This window comes from Athene cunicularia, assembly GCF_003259725.1.
Source record: "Athene cunicularia isolate RWA chromosome 2 unlocalized genomic scaffold, athCun1 chr2_part1, whole genome shotgun sequence".
Taxonomy (NCBI): domain Eukaryota; kingdom Metazoa; phylum Chordata; class Aves; order Strigiformes; family Strigidae; genus Athene; species Athene cunicularia.
In genome coordinates, this window is record NW_020799095.1 from 83,737,767 (window position 1) to 83,757,576 (window position 19,810).

The window sequence follows — 19,810 nt, forward strand, 5'->3', positions numbered from 1 at the left end:
ATTGGATTGCAACGCAATTAGACGAGAAAAAAACTCATTTACAGTGAAAAAGGAATCACAGTGAAGTCCATATCATTGCAGTCTGATGACATTGGTGTTCATGCAGCTTTATTTTTAGATAGAAATAACTGAAACTTGGATGAGAGATCTCACTTTTTAAGGCAGCATTTCCCAATTCCCAAATCCACACTAATTTGTAGCCACATTTCCAGCTGGATTCCTGGGCTCACGGCTCCTATTGCCCTAAGGGCACCAGGGAGTCACAGTCTCTTGTTCTACTGACAGCCTCTTAAGAGATTTCATCTCCTCTGCCATTCATGATCACACATCCTCTTTCTGACAGCTGCAGCTATTACTTCCACAGAAAATCCAGGTTAAGAAAGGCTGAGTGTATATCAAAATAATGTCAGCATCAAGAGGTCAAAAATCATGTTGTTTCTGAACCAGTAAGTCTTGCTACAGCTGAAAAGCTTTTCAGCTTTTCATTACAAGATTAAGGTCAGAAGTTTCCTCTCTCTGTGAAAATGTGTGTCCCTTTGTGAGGCCCTCCCAATTCTGCATCTAGATATGATTTTAAGGTTCATGATTTTACTTTGTCATGTAACTACTTTGACTAGTAGCTTTATCATCATATCCATATCCAGCATAAGTCTCTTTTACAAGAACTGACGACATGATTTCAGTGACTTCTATCCAGGGTCTGGCAGTTAGTGGGCTGCAATAACAAGAACTGTTAGGATGAACTATGGTATGGAGCTTCATAAACCTAGAAAATAATTTTATTTCTAATAATATATTCTAGAAGGCTTAGATAATTTTAGTTAGTTTCATTATTCACTTTTATTTTTATTTTCATATTCTTTCTGAATTTTGATGGTGGTTTTTGCTGTTGTTGTTGTTTTTGTTTTTGTTTTTTTTTTTAATTTTCCTAAAGAGAATGTTTTAGACAGCAAAAGAATTCCATTATTTCTTAAACAAAAATAACTTCATTATTTCTCTGTGTTCTGGCACTTGCTACCTGACACCACTTTGCCTCTCAACTTCTACATGTTTCTTGTGGCATAAAGCTTATCACAGACTTCAGAAAAATAACAACATATACTTAAGAAAATTTCCTAATATGGGCAGTTTCTGGGATATGTGTGCATATGTTAAGGGAATTGTCTTCAAGCAAGCATTCCTCTTCATTCATAATGTGACGCCTGAGTGTATGCCTCCCCTCTAACTGCTGAATCTGGATTTTCTTCTCTTCAACAAACGTCACAGCCATTTTTCCAGATGATCAATCGTGTAATATCACTACATGGCTAACCTACAGTCTTTCAACTCAGAAAGCTGTGCCTTCTTTAGGCTTTTTCAAAGCTGAATTCCTCTACAAAAAGGAAATGATAATTCTTAAAAATATTTCACCCATCAGTATTTTGGGGCTGATGGACAAAAGTAGAAGAAATACAGTGCGGGGGAATGACCCTCCCAATCCAAATGTTCTTATTTGAAGCAGAATATTTATTTAATATAAGTGTAGATAAAGATGGTAATTTCAATACCTGACAGTTTCATGTAGACCATATATAGCTTCTTAAATGCATGATTACTTAGCTTCTTAAATACACTATTGCCGTCATGTGGTGGTTTTTGTTTTTTTTTTTTTTTGCACTTAGAAAAAAGGTCTGGTAGGAATCCACTTGCATTTTTTGTAATGTTTCATGCATGCCTCTCATACACACAGCTCTCACTCTTGCTTGACTAATCTAACCAACTGTTTCAGGTTACCCACTCAATGAAACGTCAGATTCTCTCTTCCTTGACATATTCTTCACTTCGAACGTAAATAGCTCCCAATTACTATGCCGTGTCAGTGGGAAAGGCATGTGAGATTGAATGAATACCAAATGACTCCATGACTCCAGTACAAGGCAACAGAAAATAGCATAAGAACTTGAGAAAGCACTTCCCTCAGATGAAACCATTCACAACTAGTTAACGAAAAATCTTCTGAGCTTAGCAAACTAAATTAGCAATGTCTTGGCTTTTAATTGTTTTAAGAGACTCTGGCCATAATATACAACTCATGCTACAGCACAGGCCAGCAAGCAGCAGTTTTCAAAGTATCCCTGGGACAAATTTTGAGCAGGACACAGTGAAGCCAGGTCACACAGTGTCTGCAGAGGGACACGGGCCTCCTGTCCTGGGTCCATACTCCTGCGAGCTGCTCAGAGCTCCGTCAGCGTATCTGTTATAAGCTGTTCCTTAGTGTATGATGAAAGAGAGAAGATATAAATCTGCATGACAAAACTTGATTCTGCACTATCACATGTCTAAGGCCTCATTCTGTTTGCAGGAACAGCAGTGATTTGGTTGCCAGGGGTACCACTGAGGGTCTGATACAAAAGATGGGGTGCCATATCCTGTGCTCCCTCAGAAAAACTGCACATGTTTTTGTCTGAGTATTTTCCAACAAAAAAAAAAATCGACTATTTAGTGCTTGAATAAATAGATATGAGTCGATGCAAACTCCTAGACAATGAGTGTTTGGAAGCTGTGCTCAGCTCCTGTAGCTTAGGTCTTTTTTTTCTAATTGACTAGACATTACTGAGGAAAACTGCAGCTTTTTACAAGTACTGACTGACAGATCAACTTGGACAAGAACTTTTTCTTTTCAAGTGTATTAAATCATTACATTAAGCTTTAGATAGCAAGTCAAACACAGAAATCTTGCACTCTTGTTCCTTAAAACAGAATAAAGACAAACACTTGACATAGCACAAATTCAGTTTCATTTCAGTATTGAAGGATATGCTGGAAGGAACATTCTGAATATGACAGTAAATACGAAGGCTCTGAGGATAAGCAATAGTCCAAGCATTAGGCTAAAACAGTGAAATTACAAATATCTAATACATGACTCACTGGGAATTACAGCAACGAGCAGTGGATACCTCAGAGGCTCTTCTCCATTTGTAGAAGTGGATAGATGGGTTCAGCAGCGCAGTGCCTTCTGTAGTCTTCTAGTTTTGTTTTGCTTCAGGAAATAGTAACTCACAAACTTTTCAACAGCTTTATCTGATCCAACTATTATAAATACCAGAAAAGAACAGACTTGACATTAGATCATGGCTGGCTTTTCAAACACAGGCACATGGAAAACACAGCCCTTTTAGAAACCAAAAGCTGATTTCACTTCTGAAAGTGAACAGTGAGGAGCCATCTCTGCATTAGCAATCCTGGCCAGAGTACTTTAATCCAGATGGGACACTTACCTCTGAGAAACAACAAAAAGCATGAGAAAGTCTCAAAGATGGAATACACTGGTTATCTGGGAGAAGCTGATGTTGACACCCAGATCTGCAGCGTGTTGACAAGTTTTGGTTGCAAGTCTGGAATAGATCAGCTCACAGAAGAAACTGGGGTTAACACAGAAATGCACTTAATTATGGGCTATGCATGAGCCATGCAAGGCAAGAGGCTCTTCATTTGAGATCAATGTCATTTCAAATTTGCCATGAAAAGGCTGTACTAAATCAAATTCCCTGATTTCTCATATTTTGTCTTACTTGGTGGGTATTTGAGAAGCCCCTCAGCAATTTCCAGTGGCAAATGCTGCAAAGAGCATTTTTTTGTTCATTCCTTTTTCCCATCCTGCCTTTGCCAGGGTCTGTTCCCCTACAGCACATTTCTTGAATATCACCCTTCCAGGATGACTTCACAGTGACAGCAGAAAAATGACTAACTTGTTCTGTGACATGTATTTCTGGGACTATTACAGAGAGGTTTCTGATGTAACTCTGCACAGGGCAGTGATACTCAAGAATGCCCTGTGTCAAACCTCCCTAACATCTCTCCCTGTCTGCAGTCTCAAGTGAGCCAGTGCACTCCTTATGCAGGGCACCTGCTTATTTTATTTTCCACTGGAAGTGACCCACAACCACCATCACACTGAGTGAGCAGCCAAGTAAACTAGTTGACAGAAAAGGGAGGGAAGAGAGGCCTCTTAAATGGCACCTTGCTTAAGAGGCACTTCTCTGTCGATGACTTACTCTGAGTTCTCTGAATCTGATTTATGGGCCTGAGGATACCTACGTCCTTTCTTGCCTAAAAAAATTACAAACTGGGTGGCGAAGGCATGTGTATCTCTACTTTCTTTTAAACTTTGTAGGAGATTCCACTTTCCCTCCCACATTTTTTCCTTTTCACTCTGGCCTTGTGGCTAGTGCACCTATCAAGAAGTCAGAAACACATGTGTTCATTAACATTTTTACTTTTGAGGACTCAAACTTTTGTTTGCCCTAATGGCCTATTCCAAAACACACCTGGGGTGTTCTCTATTCTTGCTGAAGTTCCACCTTGTACTTAAATGCTGGTGGCTAGAGGAAGGAGACAAGCCTCTGTAACCCACTGTCTTACTGCCCAGCAGACACGGAGTGCTCTGCCTTCTCCCTTCTCCAGGGGCTGTGTCTATGTTTTGTCCAAGTAGCTTCCTCATGACAGATGTATAATCAGAGAGACAGGGACATACCCACATCTTTCATCTCCAAAGGAGTGACCTACCTGTTGGGTTACAGAGCCATGCTCTTCTTCCCCTCCCACCCTCAGTGAATCCAAAAGAGCATGAATGAGTAGCTCAGAGTCACATGTAGATCCAGCCTCACTTGTGCCCATGTCTCTCGCTCAGTGAATCACAGATCATTTCCGTGTAAATCTCATGAGAAGGGAGGGACAAGCCCTCCATATGATTCACACACACACAGAGTTCTGTTAAGTCCCCAGTCTTGCCTACGGACTGATGGGTTAGGCAGAGGAGAAAGACGGCGTTGGATTCCTCCAGGCAAAGGAGAGGGAATCAACCTTCTCCTCTGCATCACCCTTGATGAGAGCTCCAACCTCTGGATAACAGAGATGGCTCCAGCAGGACTGCCTTTGGCCATATTTTAAAGGAAAACTCTGATTGTTAGTGCATTTTGTGCAGGGCCTGAGCTGAGTGTGCCACTATTTGGCATGCTGACTAGACAGACAGAGGCCATCAGTGCAATAGCTGGAGAAACATCTCACCTGTGAATCCCAGCAGCGATGAGACATCCCTTCAGTTCTGAGGCACATACTCGACCCATGAGCCCAGCAGTGCCTCAGAGCAGAACTTAGCATCTCATGAGCTCAAAGGTCAAGAATGCAACCACCACCAGGAGACACATCAAGCACAATATATAATTTATTGATTTAATTTCCAAGAAAGTTAAAACCAGACTGAAGAAGAAATGCATAGCATAATCTCTATAATTTATGAACAATCACATTTTTTATGTAGTCTTTGCTTTTGATTTGTGTATAATTCTGACAGAAGAGTGACCTAAAATTTTGACCATATTTTGAAGAATGCTGTTGAAAGTATATAAATCATAAACTGTATCTAAAATATCTTAGTCATATCACAGAACACAGTTCAGAGGCTTCTCCTAAATACTCTGATTTCTCTTCTGTGATTTCAGCCTCCTGGCTATTGTTAGAACCTGTAATAATCACTGTTTTTGCCTTCAGATTTGGGAGTTCGGTCCCACAGAAAACAGAATGTGTCTCAAAAATTAATTGTGAGGAAATAGGGACTTAGTTTTCAAATATATAGAGGACCTTTTACATATAGCACTTTGGAAATACTGGAAGTACATTTCTTATCCATATAAGGTAAAAATATATCTGCAATTAGTCCAAAGATTTAATTTTGCAGCAATGAGAGTACTAAGATGAAAGAGCCTGAAATGGTCTTTTTCCTATATACCCTGAAGACTGAGAAGTCACCCCTTATAGAACATACAATCTCTCCATGTAATACATGAAGTGTTTTAAAGTGTTTATGCCCTTTTCCTTCCTGCAGTACCTGGGTTTGCATTATGCTAAGTTTCTTCTTTCTCTGAATTTTTTTTCACATCATGGGAGGGAAGTTCCTTCTACAAACTTACAGTGCATGTCATTTAAAGTGACTTTTCCTACTTCAAGACTTTCCACAGATCATTGGCACTGAGAAGAATTTGTCTTCATTGATGGGAAGACGTATCAACACTGGCGGGAACACTCCACTTACTAGAAGGGAAATATTATCCTTTGTTGAGATGAAAAGATTCCTTATGTATCCTCCATCAATCTGAAGCATTGTGACATTTCCTATCACTGTAGCACAAGGATGTTCCTTCTGGGAAATGCAGAGAGTATACTAATGAGTATGTTCATACATCAGAGAAAATATTTTTTCCCCTTGTAAAATGACAAAATTATTCGTGATCTAATATTACTAAGCCACAGCAGAGGGAAAGTGTAATTGCCTGTAAATAATAGGTCAAAATGACCAAGCATGACATTTTTAAAGTTCAAATCCTCTCATCCTTAGTTACCATACATTGCATTAAGGCTATTCACAAACAGTATTTGTCAAGCCACTGTGTACTGAAGTGACTTATTTTGTAGTAAATCCAATAACAAGTGAAACAGAGCTTGCTGAGGTTTGCTTTCCATTTTCTTTTCTAACTTCTGTGCCATTTTAAACAAATGACATACTGGTGAGGTGAAGAGGACAGAGCAAAGCACCAGAGATCACCTGAAGGTCAGCATACAGCAGGTCTCTTCATATTAAATTTGCCAGAGCTGTGCTGCCTTTCTATCCAACAAAACAATGTTCTGCATAACAGAAAGGCAAAGAATGAAACAGTTAAGAGATTTCGATACCAGGAAACTGCTTTTCAAGGTTCCAAAAAGGCTTCTCATTACAACATCAGATAATTGACTATTAGACAGATAAAACTCCTGCTTTTCAAAGCAGACATCAAGGAGCAGTGCTTGGGCTCTGAAGTGGAAGGTACAACTCTCAAAACTGATCCTCAGTTTACATACATATGAAACACCTCTCTCTTTCCATGTATTTTATGGCAGGTTGTAAGAAACAGATAATGTCTCTTCTCATTTCCATTACAAAGCTCTGCTGAGAGACTAATAAGAGTCTGTTCCAGCTGAAGTGAGTAAAACCAGTTCTTCAAAAGAAAAAAAAAAAAGAAACTAGTTAAAAAAAAAAAAAAAAAGAGAAAGAAAAAAGCCCATCTTTGAATTCTGATTCGCACACTGGGCAATGCGTTTCCCTTTTCCTATTGTACACCGCTCTGCGGTAGACGCTTCCCTTTCAGAATGAGTGTTTGACCAATTCCTTCACAAAACTGCCTGCTCCCCTCCAGGCATATACTCAAATAACTCACGGATTGCTTCAGCCAGAAGCACTTTCACACAGTTTGAGCCAGAAGTGCCCCAAGGAAGACCTAAATCATGCTGGATGAGAGTTCTGACGGTGCTTTTAACGGGTCAAAATTTCACTTCCTAAATGGCAACAGAGCACCCAGTCTAGGAGAAGGACTTCTTGGAAGCATGAATCACCCTGTGGCTAACTGGACACATGTTGGGGGTTAAAAAACACTTGGACTCAGTGTGTTCAGTCTTGCTTTACATTGACTAGTCTGGAGCAGAGGAGGCTGAGGGGAGACCTCATTGCTCTCTACAGCTCCCTGAAAGGAGGTTGCAGAGAGCTGGGGATGAGCCTCTTTAACCAAGTAATAAGCGATAGGACAAGAGGGAATGGCCTCAAGCTCCACCAGGGAAGGTTTAGACTGGATATTAGGAAGCATTTCTTTACAGAACGGGTTGCTGGGTGTTGGAATGGGCTGCCCAGGGAGGTGGTGGAGTCCCCATCCCTGGAGGTGTTTAAGAGTCGGGTCGACATAGCGCTGAGGGATCTGGTGTAGTTGGGAACTGTTCATGTTAGGTTAATGGTTGGACTGGATGATCTGCAAGGTCTTTTCCAGCCTAGACGGTTCTGTGATTCTGTGACTTTCCATTTGTTTTTTTTGCTGTGTGGCTTGCTTTATTTATTTATTTTTTTAAATTTTCACAACAGTTAATATTTTAGACTAATTCCTAAATTTTACATATTTTCTCTCAGAAATCAGAAAACAGAAGTCATATTTAGGAGAGCAAAGAACTCAAAAGCCTTCTAAGAAGGCCATTATCAAATGCACAAAGACTAAGAAAAAAGAATACTTTGACCTGTTTGGGATGGAGAGACATCCAAACTTGCAAGAGTTCCTTTAAGCGGCCATTAGAGACCTCTGAGGATACAAAGTTTGTATAGAAAACATGATTGTATTAGTTGCAAAAACTCTCATTAGGAAAAATGTGGCAACATCACAAACACATAAGGAAACAACTGTGTGGGAAGACATCACATAAAATAAATCAAATGGAAAAGTAGCAAATGGGAATGAGAGAAACAAGTCAAGAACAAATGGATGAAATTGCTTTACAGGGAATGTGTTTTGCCAACAGCATAATGAATCTTCATTGATCTTTGCACCTTTTTGTCATCCTTACGCACCACTTCTGAAGAGGGAGACACACATTTCCCAATAACAGTTCCCTCTCCAGTGCTTTCCAACTGTCTACACATCACCCTCAGTTTCATTTTTGAAAAGCTGAATGCATTGCTACTCTCATGCCACTCTCCCATTGTTCCCTTCCCACCCACATTGTTTCTAAAATATGTCCTGCATCCTCTCTCCAAATTGCGGTTTTAACAAGGCAACATAAGGAAGTAGTGTATTGTTGTGCTTACTTTCCTTCATTGAGATGTGGGTTTCTGACAGCAATGTTGGGCTTGTTTGGGGAGTCATCCACCAGTAAAACTTGATCAAACTTGTTGCATCCTGATGCAACTGAGCAAAATAGAGTTATGGCTGCTGTAACCTAATCACAAGCAAAAACATGTAGGTGAGCTGTAATTATCAAGGGTTCTGCCATCTGATAACATTTACAGCAAACAGAAAATTAAAAGACTTAAACCAGAAGCAAATGAGTGGAAGCGTTTTCTTTCTTTCTGAGTAACTGACTACTGACTTTTCCCTGGAGTTGCATATAAATTTCATCTCCAGCAGAGAATCTATCCTGAACATTTTTCTTCACTGGATGTCGGGGGCGGCTGAATTTCTGTATTCTCCTTCAGCACTGGAAGTACTTGACACCCAACTGATAAAATATCTGGAAAGGATGAGTGCAAGGGCTGGTTCATCAGGTATATGCCAAAGTTTGTCTGAAAAAAGCAAAATATTTATTGAGATGCAAGTCATGTTAAAATAATCAGGCCTATAGAGGATCTCACAATCCAGATATGCTCAGAAAAACAATCTTGCTTTAAGAATAAGAAGGTATGTACTATCTCTATGTAATTAAGAACATTTTAAACTAATTAACTATAATAGACTGGTAAACAAAAGCTAACCCCATGCTATTCAAAAAGAATACCTTTAAGTGGATAAATAACACAGTATTTCATCATGAGTTCCACAGTATCATATATGTTATTTACACTCCCTCACAGTCTTGTCATTTAATGACTGTTTTGGCTTCCTGACAAATACAGTTAATGCGTTATCACAAATAAAGGCTAGACAGCACAAGAGTGCATGTGTGTTCAAACAGTGAGGAAAAGTCTTGCATCTTCTACCATGAATTATTCGCTTTGTTAACAGAACTTCGTTCTGTCTAGTCTTTGTGAATTTCCCTTCATTTGTTTTAATGAATATTTTAGTATATTTTACAGAAAATATTTGGAAAGTTCATTTTATTAGGACTATCACTTGTTATCTGTCATTACCTGTGAAACCACTCTACATAAATATTAGAAATATTTGGATATCTGTCTTTGTGATACTGAATAATAAAGAAAAGAGGAACAGAATAACCACTTCACCCACTGACCATACAACCCTTGCAGGCACTGAAAACCTGATCTGCACTCTTTCGTGTGGTCTTGATCTTAAGCACGTTGAACGTTACAGTTGGAGCTGTGAACAGCTGAGTGGGATCTGGAAATGTCACAGTAAGAGCCTGGTGTGTTTTTGTGGTTTTGTTTTCCAACAGCGGAGAATTTAGAAATGCTCAAGAAACAGACTTGCACTCTCATGATAATATTTTCCAAACAATGAGATAATAGTTAATTAAAGAAATATGTAAAATAAGAAATAAAGGAATGCCAAAGACCATGTTAAATTGGTAATTGATTTGTAGACTTCAAAATGTCTTTGTTCTTCAAACTGAGGACCTTGGAACCCAATACTAATTTTTTTTGTTCTTTTTTACAGGTTTCAATAAAAAGTATTTTGTCTTGGTAGGCTACAAACAAAATGTACCAGTCACTCTGAAGTGTAAAGTAAATAAATAAGCAAATGAAATTCATTAGAAACAGAACTCCATTCTCCTTCTCCATTTCCTGATTACATTTACTGCCATTGTTCAGATCGATGATCCTGAAATTGAGAGAATTACATTTACAGCAGGTTTAGAAAAATATACTAGGCAAAAAGGAATTGCAATAAATTAAAAAAATAGTGTTAGCTGAATTTAAGGAAGCATATTTGACAGAGTAAATATGAAGGCAGTACATCTTCTCCTTGCTTTGCACCGTATAATTAAATAAAGATACAGTAATGAGGTAAGACGAAACAGCTTTTAGTTTTTGAAGAATTTGCAAGAGGTAAGGCTGAGATGTACTCCCAAGTAAGGGAGATGCTGTAAAGCAGACATCTGTCCAAACATGGCCTCAGACTCTGAATTTGTGTCTTTCTGTTTTATTTCTAACCCTAAACATTAAAAAGAAAAATGTGGCCCACAGAAAAACACTCCCACGCAGCTATTCCTTCATCTTACTGGCATTTCACATATATGAGGTATGAGCTGGACCTGATCAGACCCTTCCTATTAATGACACTTTCTGGATACCTGTGACCATAATGGTGTCAACACTGGTTGACACAGGGTAGATCCTTATGGTCAGTGTTCTAGTATTTAAGGCTGAGGAATGACTGCAGCACAGGAAGATCCCACTCCTCTAGCACAGTGACTGTGCTAGATTAACCACGATGCTAAACTTGTATCTTAGCAACTGTTTCATTTAAAATATTAAGGTACATGGATTATTTTTCTGGGTTTGCTTTTCTCTTGTTTGTTGACAAGCTGTGGTTTCTCTATTGGCATAAATGATGTGTTTTTCAGTCTTGTGATTAATAACCTGGATTTACTTCCTATACCCTACTTATTGTTTTAAAAAATCAGGCAGTCACAAAACAGATGTTGTAAAATGAATATTAGACAATGCAACACCACATTTCACACAGGAAGAAGTTTTATAAGTCATCTGTGTAAATGAACTTATTTGATAAATGAGAAGTTTTCATTTATATTTCCTGTATTGACGTCTTGATTTATCTTAAAATAAGACTAAAATAAACCTGGGCAGATTGTTCACTGTGGAGAATTTAATTTACCAATTTTTCTATTGCTGTGAATAATTTAGCAAGATTTTTTTTCTTAAAGCACTTTAAATCATCCAGAATTATTTAAGAAAAGGCATGTGTGAATACATCTTTTCAGGAGTTCTCAAATACTATTTTAATACTGGTCCTTTGTATCTCCCTATTCTGATTGGGCATCTAAACTCTTATAGTATTTTCTTCAGTGCTAAGACCAGGTGATGCCTAAGGAGTTTTCAAGGTGATGGTATACTAACGGTATACGTATTTTAGTACTAATACCTGCTTGGAATTGCTGACCTCTTTCTTTTGTGAATGTTCTTAAGAACAAAATTTAGCTCGTGATTACCAGGCGTGGATTTAATATCTTTTAAGTAAATTTCCTTGTTTTTTCCATTATTATAAAAATTGACTCAGCAAATACTGATAATAGCACACAGCCCTAAGCATCCACAAAAGTTGTGCATCCTGCCGTTTTCAGCTCTGTTTCAAGAGAAAGATAAAATGTAGAAATTGGCCCTTCTTGCATTTCACTGTTGAAAAATGAGGCTTTCAGACGCAGAGATTACAGCCTGCAGAGTTATTACAATGAACCGCATAATCTCCCTCTGCTGTTGCTACCTTTTCCTGACTTCAAGGGCATTTCATTCTGCATATAACCTCCCCAGAACACACCGAGAACTGGGCAGGGAGTGCTGGACTATGAGTTCTGTGGCTTTATCCACTCAGTCTTCTGATGGCAGTAGGGGCTCTTCCCATCACTCTTAAACTTCACAGCGACAAAGAATGTAAAGCTTCTTGATTAGTGAAAAGCACAACACTTCACTGCTGGGAGAAATGGATAAAACGTACTTATTCTTGCCAACAGTGAATCATACGATAGTCATCATACTCACTTAAAGGAGGAGCTATAAAATGCTGTCATTCTTGCATGTTGTTTCAAGTACATTTACTGGATCAACAGTAATATGCATTGCTTAGATACTCACTGACAGAGAAATATCCTGGGTGCAGTATCTCCTTTTGTAAGATAGAAAACCCAGGTGCTACATCTGAAAAAGCTGAGATGAGATGCCTTCAAGCTACAGCTCCTAAACAATTTGTTAATTCAGACTAACACTTGGTAGGGAAAATGCCCTGATAGACTGTGTAAGGAGCACCTAAGTGATACGGCATGCTAAAACTTAGCTTTGGAAGTCCTGAGTTTTGTTCCTGGACGCAGTTCTCAGCTGCCTCTGCCTAATAGATATACCTGTTCATGTCTGCTCATTTCATTCATACAGTAACATAAGCTCCCTTCCATGCAAAGGTTTGGAAGATGCAATTATTAAAGCTTTTTTTGCGCTTTTTTTTTTTTTAGCTCTGGATTCACCAAAACTTATTAGTAAAGCCTTACAAAATAGGAGAGTGGAAGTGCTCACTTTCAAGGTACTGATTTTTCACATTGGAAAAAAAAAGAACTTGGTGTCAAAAAACCCCATCTTGTTCTGTTGAAAATATCTAGACAACAGAGTGATTTCCTAAGAACTAATTTTCTTCTGCTCTACCTTAAATAAATGCATTTTTCAGTTCAGCCACCAATGAGAAAAGAGAACCATATTATTTCAGAGGTCTATTAATTACATCAATCACTGTTTGCAAATGTTCCAGATCTTTTGATGAAAAGCATTGCACAGTGTAAAGCCCTGCATTACTATGAAAATTGTGATGGTACCTCAGATAAGAAAAGTCATTTGCTATCCTTGCTAACGTTTCAGTAAGCAATCCAAAGGCAAGGAGTCTAATTCTGCAGGGAAAGAAGCTCTCTCAAGGCACAATGAGATACACAAAGGCGGATCAACAGCCTGCAGGAAAAAACACAAGCCTTTTAGTGTATGAGGGCATGTGCAAACATAATGGATTTTCCTTGATGTACCGCTATCCATACATTTATGCTGGGGCAGACTGCTAATGCAATTCGCTTTGCTACCTTGACAGCAAGTCCCAGTTTATAGCACCGCTGCAACTTTACCCACAGGGCTTCCGCTATTGTTAGCATTAAACTGCATCTGCAAAACACAGAAGACAGGCAAGAATTCAATGTTCTCTCCTTTCTGTCTATGTGTGTCTTGCATCAGGTGGTGACGCATGTGAAACAGCGTGTGGCTATTTTTATGCTATTTGCTTAATGTAGTTATCTAGTCTTTCGTAGCCTCCTGCAGTAACAGAGAGAGCTCTGTCACAGAAGGAGAGCTCATTTTTCCTTTTCAGTCAAAAATTACTGAAAGAATCCTTAATGAGTGTTTCTTCAGAACTGATGGCAGCAGAGCTCAAGTTCGCTTTGTAGAGGTGTTTGTGTTTTATTTCAAACAATGTGATAAAATGTTTCATGAAAAGTAGCTGGCTAGGCTTCAGCACCCTACTTTACATTTATTAGGAAACATGCAAATAGCTTGTGTGGCTAATTACAGTTGCTGGTTATGACTTTCAGCTGCAATCCCTTTATGGAAAGCTTCAATCTTTCAACTTGGAACACCCGGTTCTCATCATCTCAAAGGGATGGAGAAAATATGATTTCAGAAATAAGTATCGAGCCACCTCTTACAAGCCTTATATTACCATAGCTCATTATTGAAGTTCATCGGCGGTGCTGTCATTTGGGCTATCACTTTGATAAAGTTAGATACATTTTTTCAGGTTGGTGTTCTTGGAAAAACAAAACAAAATGGTAAATATTGACATCTGGCTCTCTTGTTAAGCATTCAGGATTTGCTATCAATTCATAGGTGCAATATCTTTAATATTTTGGAAATCAAGCAACTACAACAGCCTTTCAAAAATATCAGTTCCCCTTGTACTGGGAAATCAGCTTAGATCTTATTATTTTGCTGCATTTGTTTTTTATAGATCGAATTACATTATTGACAGCTGGGAACAAACACTGCTAAATTCCTTTACTGAATCTGTAGCTGATAAAAAAGGAAAATGAAGTCTATTAGATGACTCTGTAACAGAAAAGCGCATGCTAGAGACATGAGTCATCAAAGGATTAGCTCTGCAATTTAACACAGTCACATGAACTTGATGTTCTTTCTCTCTCCCCACTGTGAGCTGTGAAAGGTTTGGCTCAATGTCCTGTGGAAGGTCTGCTCAGCACGCTGAAGATGCCATAGTCCTCAGGTGCTACTCACTGATAACCAGCTGGTGACCATCAACCCACAGATGACTTGCAGGAGGGATGGGCTCTGAGGCTAAACCCAGTATGGCAAAACTACCACTTCATACTATCTCTTTCAGCTGTCAGGCTAACCTGGAGGACTTGGCCTTATGCAGAGATTACCAGATCCCATCTGCTAGCAGTGCTGAAGGATGGGAAAAATAAAAAAAAAGCTGAAGGCCTGGTTCTTTGCAGCATGAATACCGTTGAGCAGCTGAGGGAAGCAGAACACTCCCCTGCTGTGAATAGCAGCACTGTGCTCTGCAGCGCCTCGCCTTGCCATGAGTCTTTTATCTGGTGCCAGGTTGTGCTCAAGAGGCTGAATTGTTCTCTCTGCCTTAGTTTTGTTTGAAAAAGTTACTTGGTTCTAGGAGTGCCTGTAGCAAGAAAATCTTTGCGTTGCTGTTAATCAGAATGAAAGAGAAGCTTATCTTTGCTGTGGGAAACATACAGAAACTTTACCTCTCCTGAGAATCTGTGTCCCAGGTAAGGTTTTGTTGCCATTTGAGAGGGTCCCTGAATTTCCCTCCACAGAGGATTTAAGTCATAATCCAGTAAAACCCACAGGGGTAGAGAAAGTCTTCCGCAAACCGCACCCCATGGGGCAGCTGGGCAGCATCCCTGCCCAGAGTGCCAGAATGTGCTCTAAAGTGTCCCAGGTGTTCCAGCTGTGGCTTACCATCACCTGGAGGGGGCTCTTGTCCTCAGGCTACCCACCATGGCCAGGAGCTCATCTCAAAAGGCCCATGTGCTGCGGCGATCCGGATGCCAGAGTCTGCTGTGCAAGCCTAAGTCACCTCAGGTCAGCGGGAAGCTGTGCCTGGACAGCCGGCCCCTGGCTGCTCGCCCCTGCCCCGGCTCACTCTGCACCAGGCAGCTGGCTCCGAGACGGAGCCGGCGGAACGATTCACCAAGGATAACATTCATTGAAAATGTAGCCCTTTGTTTGCTTAATGAGTCACTGAGATGAATCAATTTATTATTTTTTTTCCCCCTCCAAAAGAATGTATTATTTATAACTTGTTTGTGCATTGTTTGGGTGAATGATTTGCAACCTATTTGTTACTGCTCTGCCCCTGTGCTGTGCCCAGTCTCTGGTGTTTGACTTGCTATTGGCAAGGTTTCCGAGTCCTGACTGGCTAACAAACTTTTACAACAGAAGCTTAACGAACAGGAAGCGATGAATTTAAAGATTTTCAGCTAAATAAATACTTATGAGGAGATTTGTGAAGCTTTTGGGATGCCGAACTGTCTACCCATCATCTGAGCACTCTCAATTCCAAGCAGCAATGCAACCTTAGGAAACAGGACTCCAAATAAATGCCTGTACTTCACACTTATTCCCCAGACACTTTATTAATCAATTACTCTCCGCTTTGACTATATTCACATCTGCTCTGTTTTTCCTGCTAAGTAGTTTCTCACAGTATAAAGTTTAGTCTTAGAGCTAACTGTATCATTTCAAACACTTTCTGATTTTTCTGCAGATTTCTCTTTGAATGACATCAGTGCATCAGCTCATGTTTTTCAAGACCAAAATAGACACATTGTAAAGCAGCACATACTAAATAAAAGCAAGCACAGTAAAAAATAATGCATATTAATAGTCAATTTCTGAATAAAAACCATGTTGAACACTTTATGGAAATAAACCATGTCATATCTGGGTTGTAAGTGCATCCTCTTTTTACCGAAAAAACAAATGGTAAGGATTCGCATAATGACTTAATTGTGAATATTCTCTTTGCAGATACATCCCTACATAGGTAGTAAAGTAACTACATCTTTATATACAGCAATTTTAGAGTACTGTACTGACCTTTCTACCCCTGGCAGCAGACAGAGACTGCAGAAATTCTTTGTTTCGTTCCCCAGACTGTTGATCAATGCAGATTATTTGACATCTGCTACACGGACCCATAACCTGAAATTTTAGTTAAAGAAGGTTCACAAATGTATATCAAAGCAGTACAACACAGAGCAGTACAAGCTTCTGACCACCATAATAACTTAAACACATATCTTTCACATACCTTTCTTGTGTTCTTTTATGCTTTCATTATGTAAGAGGTCAGGCCTATTCACCTAATGCAGTAGGTACATTTTCAAAGGGTCTACTACTTGTGAAGGTCTCACCGAATTCTTAATTCACTTTTTTCTTTTATATTTTAAAGGAAAATTTTCCCAGAGATGGAATCTGAGAAATACCCAACATTTACATATTTGTATTTCCTGATGGCTTCATTTCATCTACAGGCTGGCAGGGGTACTTGCCCAAAGGAGAATGGAATATAAAAGTAAGCCAGCACCTCAGGATTTACCCCAAGGAGGATTTTCTTGTGTTAGTTTCAGTGCAGCTGAAATGCACAATACCATTCTTATATGTATGTCACTTGTAGATAATCAGAATACAAAATATGAATTTTCACAAGTTTACATAATCATAAGGAATAATGAGATCCTCTAGTCTAACATCATATGTAATACAGAGCATGGATCTTAAAGTTAATTCTTGTTTAAACTAGGGAGTGTTTTTAGGGAAAAAAGCCCTGCAACAAATTTCTTCTTAAAGCACTAAAATGAAGAAGGAAGACATATTGCATATTATTTCACTTAATATTGCATCCCTAACTTTAGCTTAGCTGTACATTATAGAAACTGTTCTTACAGTATCCCAATATTCTACTTTTGTGAAATGTGTCATAAATTTAAAATGGGGCAAATAATTACACCTTCCACTGCAAACATTTTTATATGCTGACCTGAAATGCTATTTTCATTTTTTTAAGATACATCTACTACTACTTGTACAACTCTTCAGCATAACCCTTAAAACCATACATCTGGCTCATTTTTTTCAGAAGATGATTTTCCACAGCTTTTATATTTTATTAAATGAACAAGAAAACAAGTCAGAGAAGGAAATATTTTTTCCTGCTTTGCTTTTTTCAACAGCTTCTTCTACCATTTTCCTGGCATTGAGTACCATTAACATAATTTCTACTGTTACTACATCAGTATCTGAATAAGGACCTAGCAGAGACTGGAAAAGACAATGCAAGTTGCATAAGCTTTTCTATTTTTGGCTTGAATTCCTAAAGTATTTCAATGCCAGAAACAGGAGTGAGTTTTTATTTTTCACTATCTTCCACAACAGGATCCTGAGCTGAGTTCCCTAGCGCAACTCTAGCCTCCAGCAAGCCATACACCAAGGATTTTGTCCTTTGTGTTCCTCATCTCTTACCTAAAGAAATTTTTCCTCAATTTTCTGTAACTCCTATTACAGCTTACTGATCAAAGTACACATAAGAAGAGAGCAGAAAAGTCGTATTTTCCACCCTTACTGAAAAAATTACCCCTCCGTTTCTTACAGTATGCTGACCAGAAAGAAACAGGAGTGATGTCTATCACAGCTTCTAGATTTGACCTTAGCACTTCTGTTACACCTTCATTATCATCCCTAGGAAAACAAAGAATAAGCCACTTTCATATCCCAGGCAACACATTTTCAAATATGTATTTCATGTCTAAGAACCAGACAAGTCTAACAGAACATGTAACACGTGCATCATTCCCTTAGGTTTCATGTGGTAGCTTCTTCATGTATCCTTTTCTGAAGTTCTTCTCAAAAGAATCTATTTGCCAACAAAGTCTGACTCTTCAGCACTTTCCTTACAGTACAAAGTACATTATATTGTTAGATATGATACAAAGCATAACATATGAAAAAACCCTAGCAGGCTAGACTTAGAAACATGTCTTGAATGGAGATTAAGACTCAATGTATACAACAGAGGGCAATAGACAGTGATTGTTCACTTGTATTCATGTCCAGTCTTTTGGCAATCAGTTGCTTGATGTGCAGCAATCCGAGGTTACGTTCGGACTATTATGCTTAACAGCAACCGGTATTCTCTCATGACATGCTGTCTAAATATATGCAGCAAACTCTGCCTCAGAACAGTTGTTATTGTTCTGCTCAGTTGGATAGAGGTGGGAAATTTTATTAATTATGAAATTAAAAAAATTGTGGAGAAATATGTCAAAACCTCTTGGTTATATTGAAGCATGTTTGCCACAGGTCACAGCATGGGTTTTTTTACACACTTCAGAAATTTCATCGGCACAAACTGTGCTGCCTATGTTCCGGCCAAAGCCTTGAAAAAATTGCTCTGTCTCCAGGGGTCAAAATACTTTGTGATAGACTAGGACAGGAGAGATTTCGCACCTGGAATCGCAGAGCACCTATTGAAATCTCAGCCCACTCTTCTTCTTCAAAGGACTCTGGTGCACTGATGACAATGTTGGCACGGAAACGTCGGATTAATTCCTCTATTTCCAATGGCTCTTCCAATCTGTCTCACAGAGTTGACAGAGAAAAAGAAAAAATAAGGTTTGTTAACTAGCTCAGCACTAGATGTTTGTGATGTAAGAATCTAGTGGCTAATACGATTCAGCAAAAGTTTCTCCAGAACAACCTGGACTGAGTTCTATTACAGAGGCTATGAAAAAGGCACAAGGTATTTAATTATAATTTTCAATCCTTCTATTATAATTTGTAATCCTCTAGGTGGCTTCTTCAGAGGTGTAACTTGGAACTGTAGGTATGAATGTATATAGAGAGGTGACTGTGAGAAAATTCCTTATTAGTTATCACATTTAAGGCTAATGGTAACAAATGAAAAGATCTTTGGAGTTAGCAATCATTTGACTTGTTAAATGCTTCTAAAAAGAAGGCAAATAGAAACTTATTCTGCACATGCTGCAGTGGCAAAAGGGACAAAACCAGCAGATGCTGAAGGTGAAAAAGGCCAGTAAAGACATTTTACGAGAGAATGTATTCATCATATTATTATTATTTGCCTTTGGGATGCAGCAGATTGCACCAAATGATAGGTGTTTTGAAAAAAATTAAATCTCTGTGTGGTGGTATCTCCACCTCTTTAAAAGCATTTGAACTGCCAGAGTGTAGATTTGTGTCAGTGCAGAGAACATATATGAGGCAGACAGAGCAGCAGACTGCATACAAATATCAGAAATCTGGCTGCACCCTTGAATTGTTATCCTTTACTCTTCTTCCAAAGGAGAACCCAACCAGTACCAGGAAAAAAAGACAGCCCTAAAATTTGCAAGAGAGTTCTCTCGGTGCTGTTGTTAGTGAGATGTTGAAGAACACTTTTTTTTTTTCCATTAGTGATTATGGACATGAACAATTTTTGATACTCCATCAGCTGTGGTCTGACAACTTTGGGATATGACATCCTACAGAAGAGGAAAAAAAAAA

General features: G+C 38.8%; 1 protein-coding gene across 1 annotated transcript in view; it reads right to left on the minus strand.

The window, feature by feature from the left end:
• Positions 1-7,923: 7,923 nt before the first annotated feature.
• Positions 7,924-19,810, minus strand: part of MOCOS (molybdenum cofactor sulfurase) — a 206,902-nt gene continuing 195,015 nt past the window's right edge. The window contains exons 13-15 of the mRNA XM_026841398.1: positions 18,755-18,881; positions 16,346-16,450; positions 7,924-9,112 (exon numbers count right to left, since the gene is read on the minus strand). Coding sequence (XP_026697199.1) covers positions 8,963-9,112; positions 16,346-16,450; positions 18,755-18,881 — 382 coding nt within the window. The 3' untranslated portion in view covers positions 7,924-8,962. The remainder of the gene's footprint in view (positions 9,113-16,345; positions 16,451-18,754; positions 18,882-19,810) is intronic.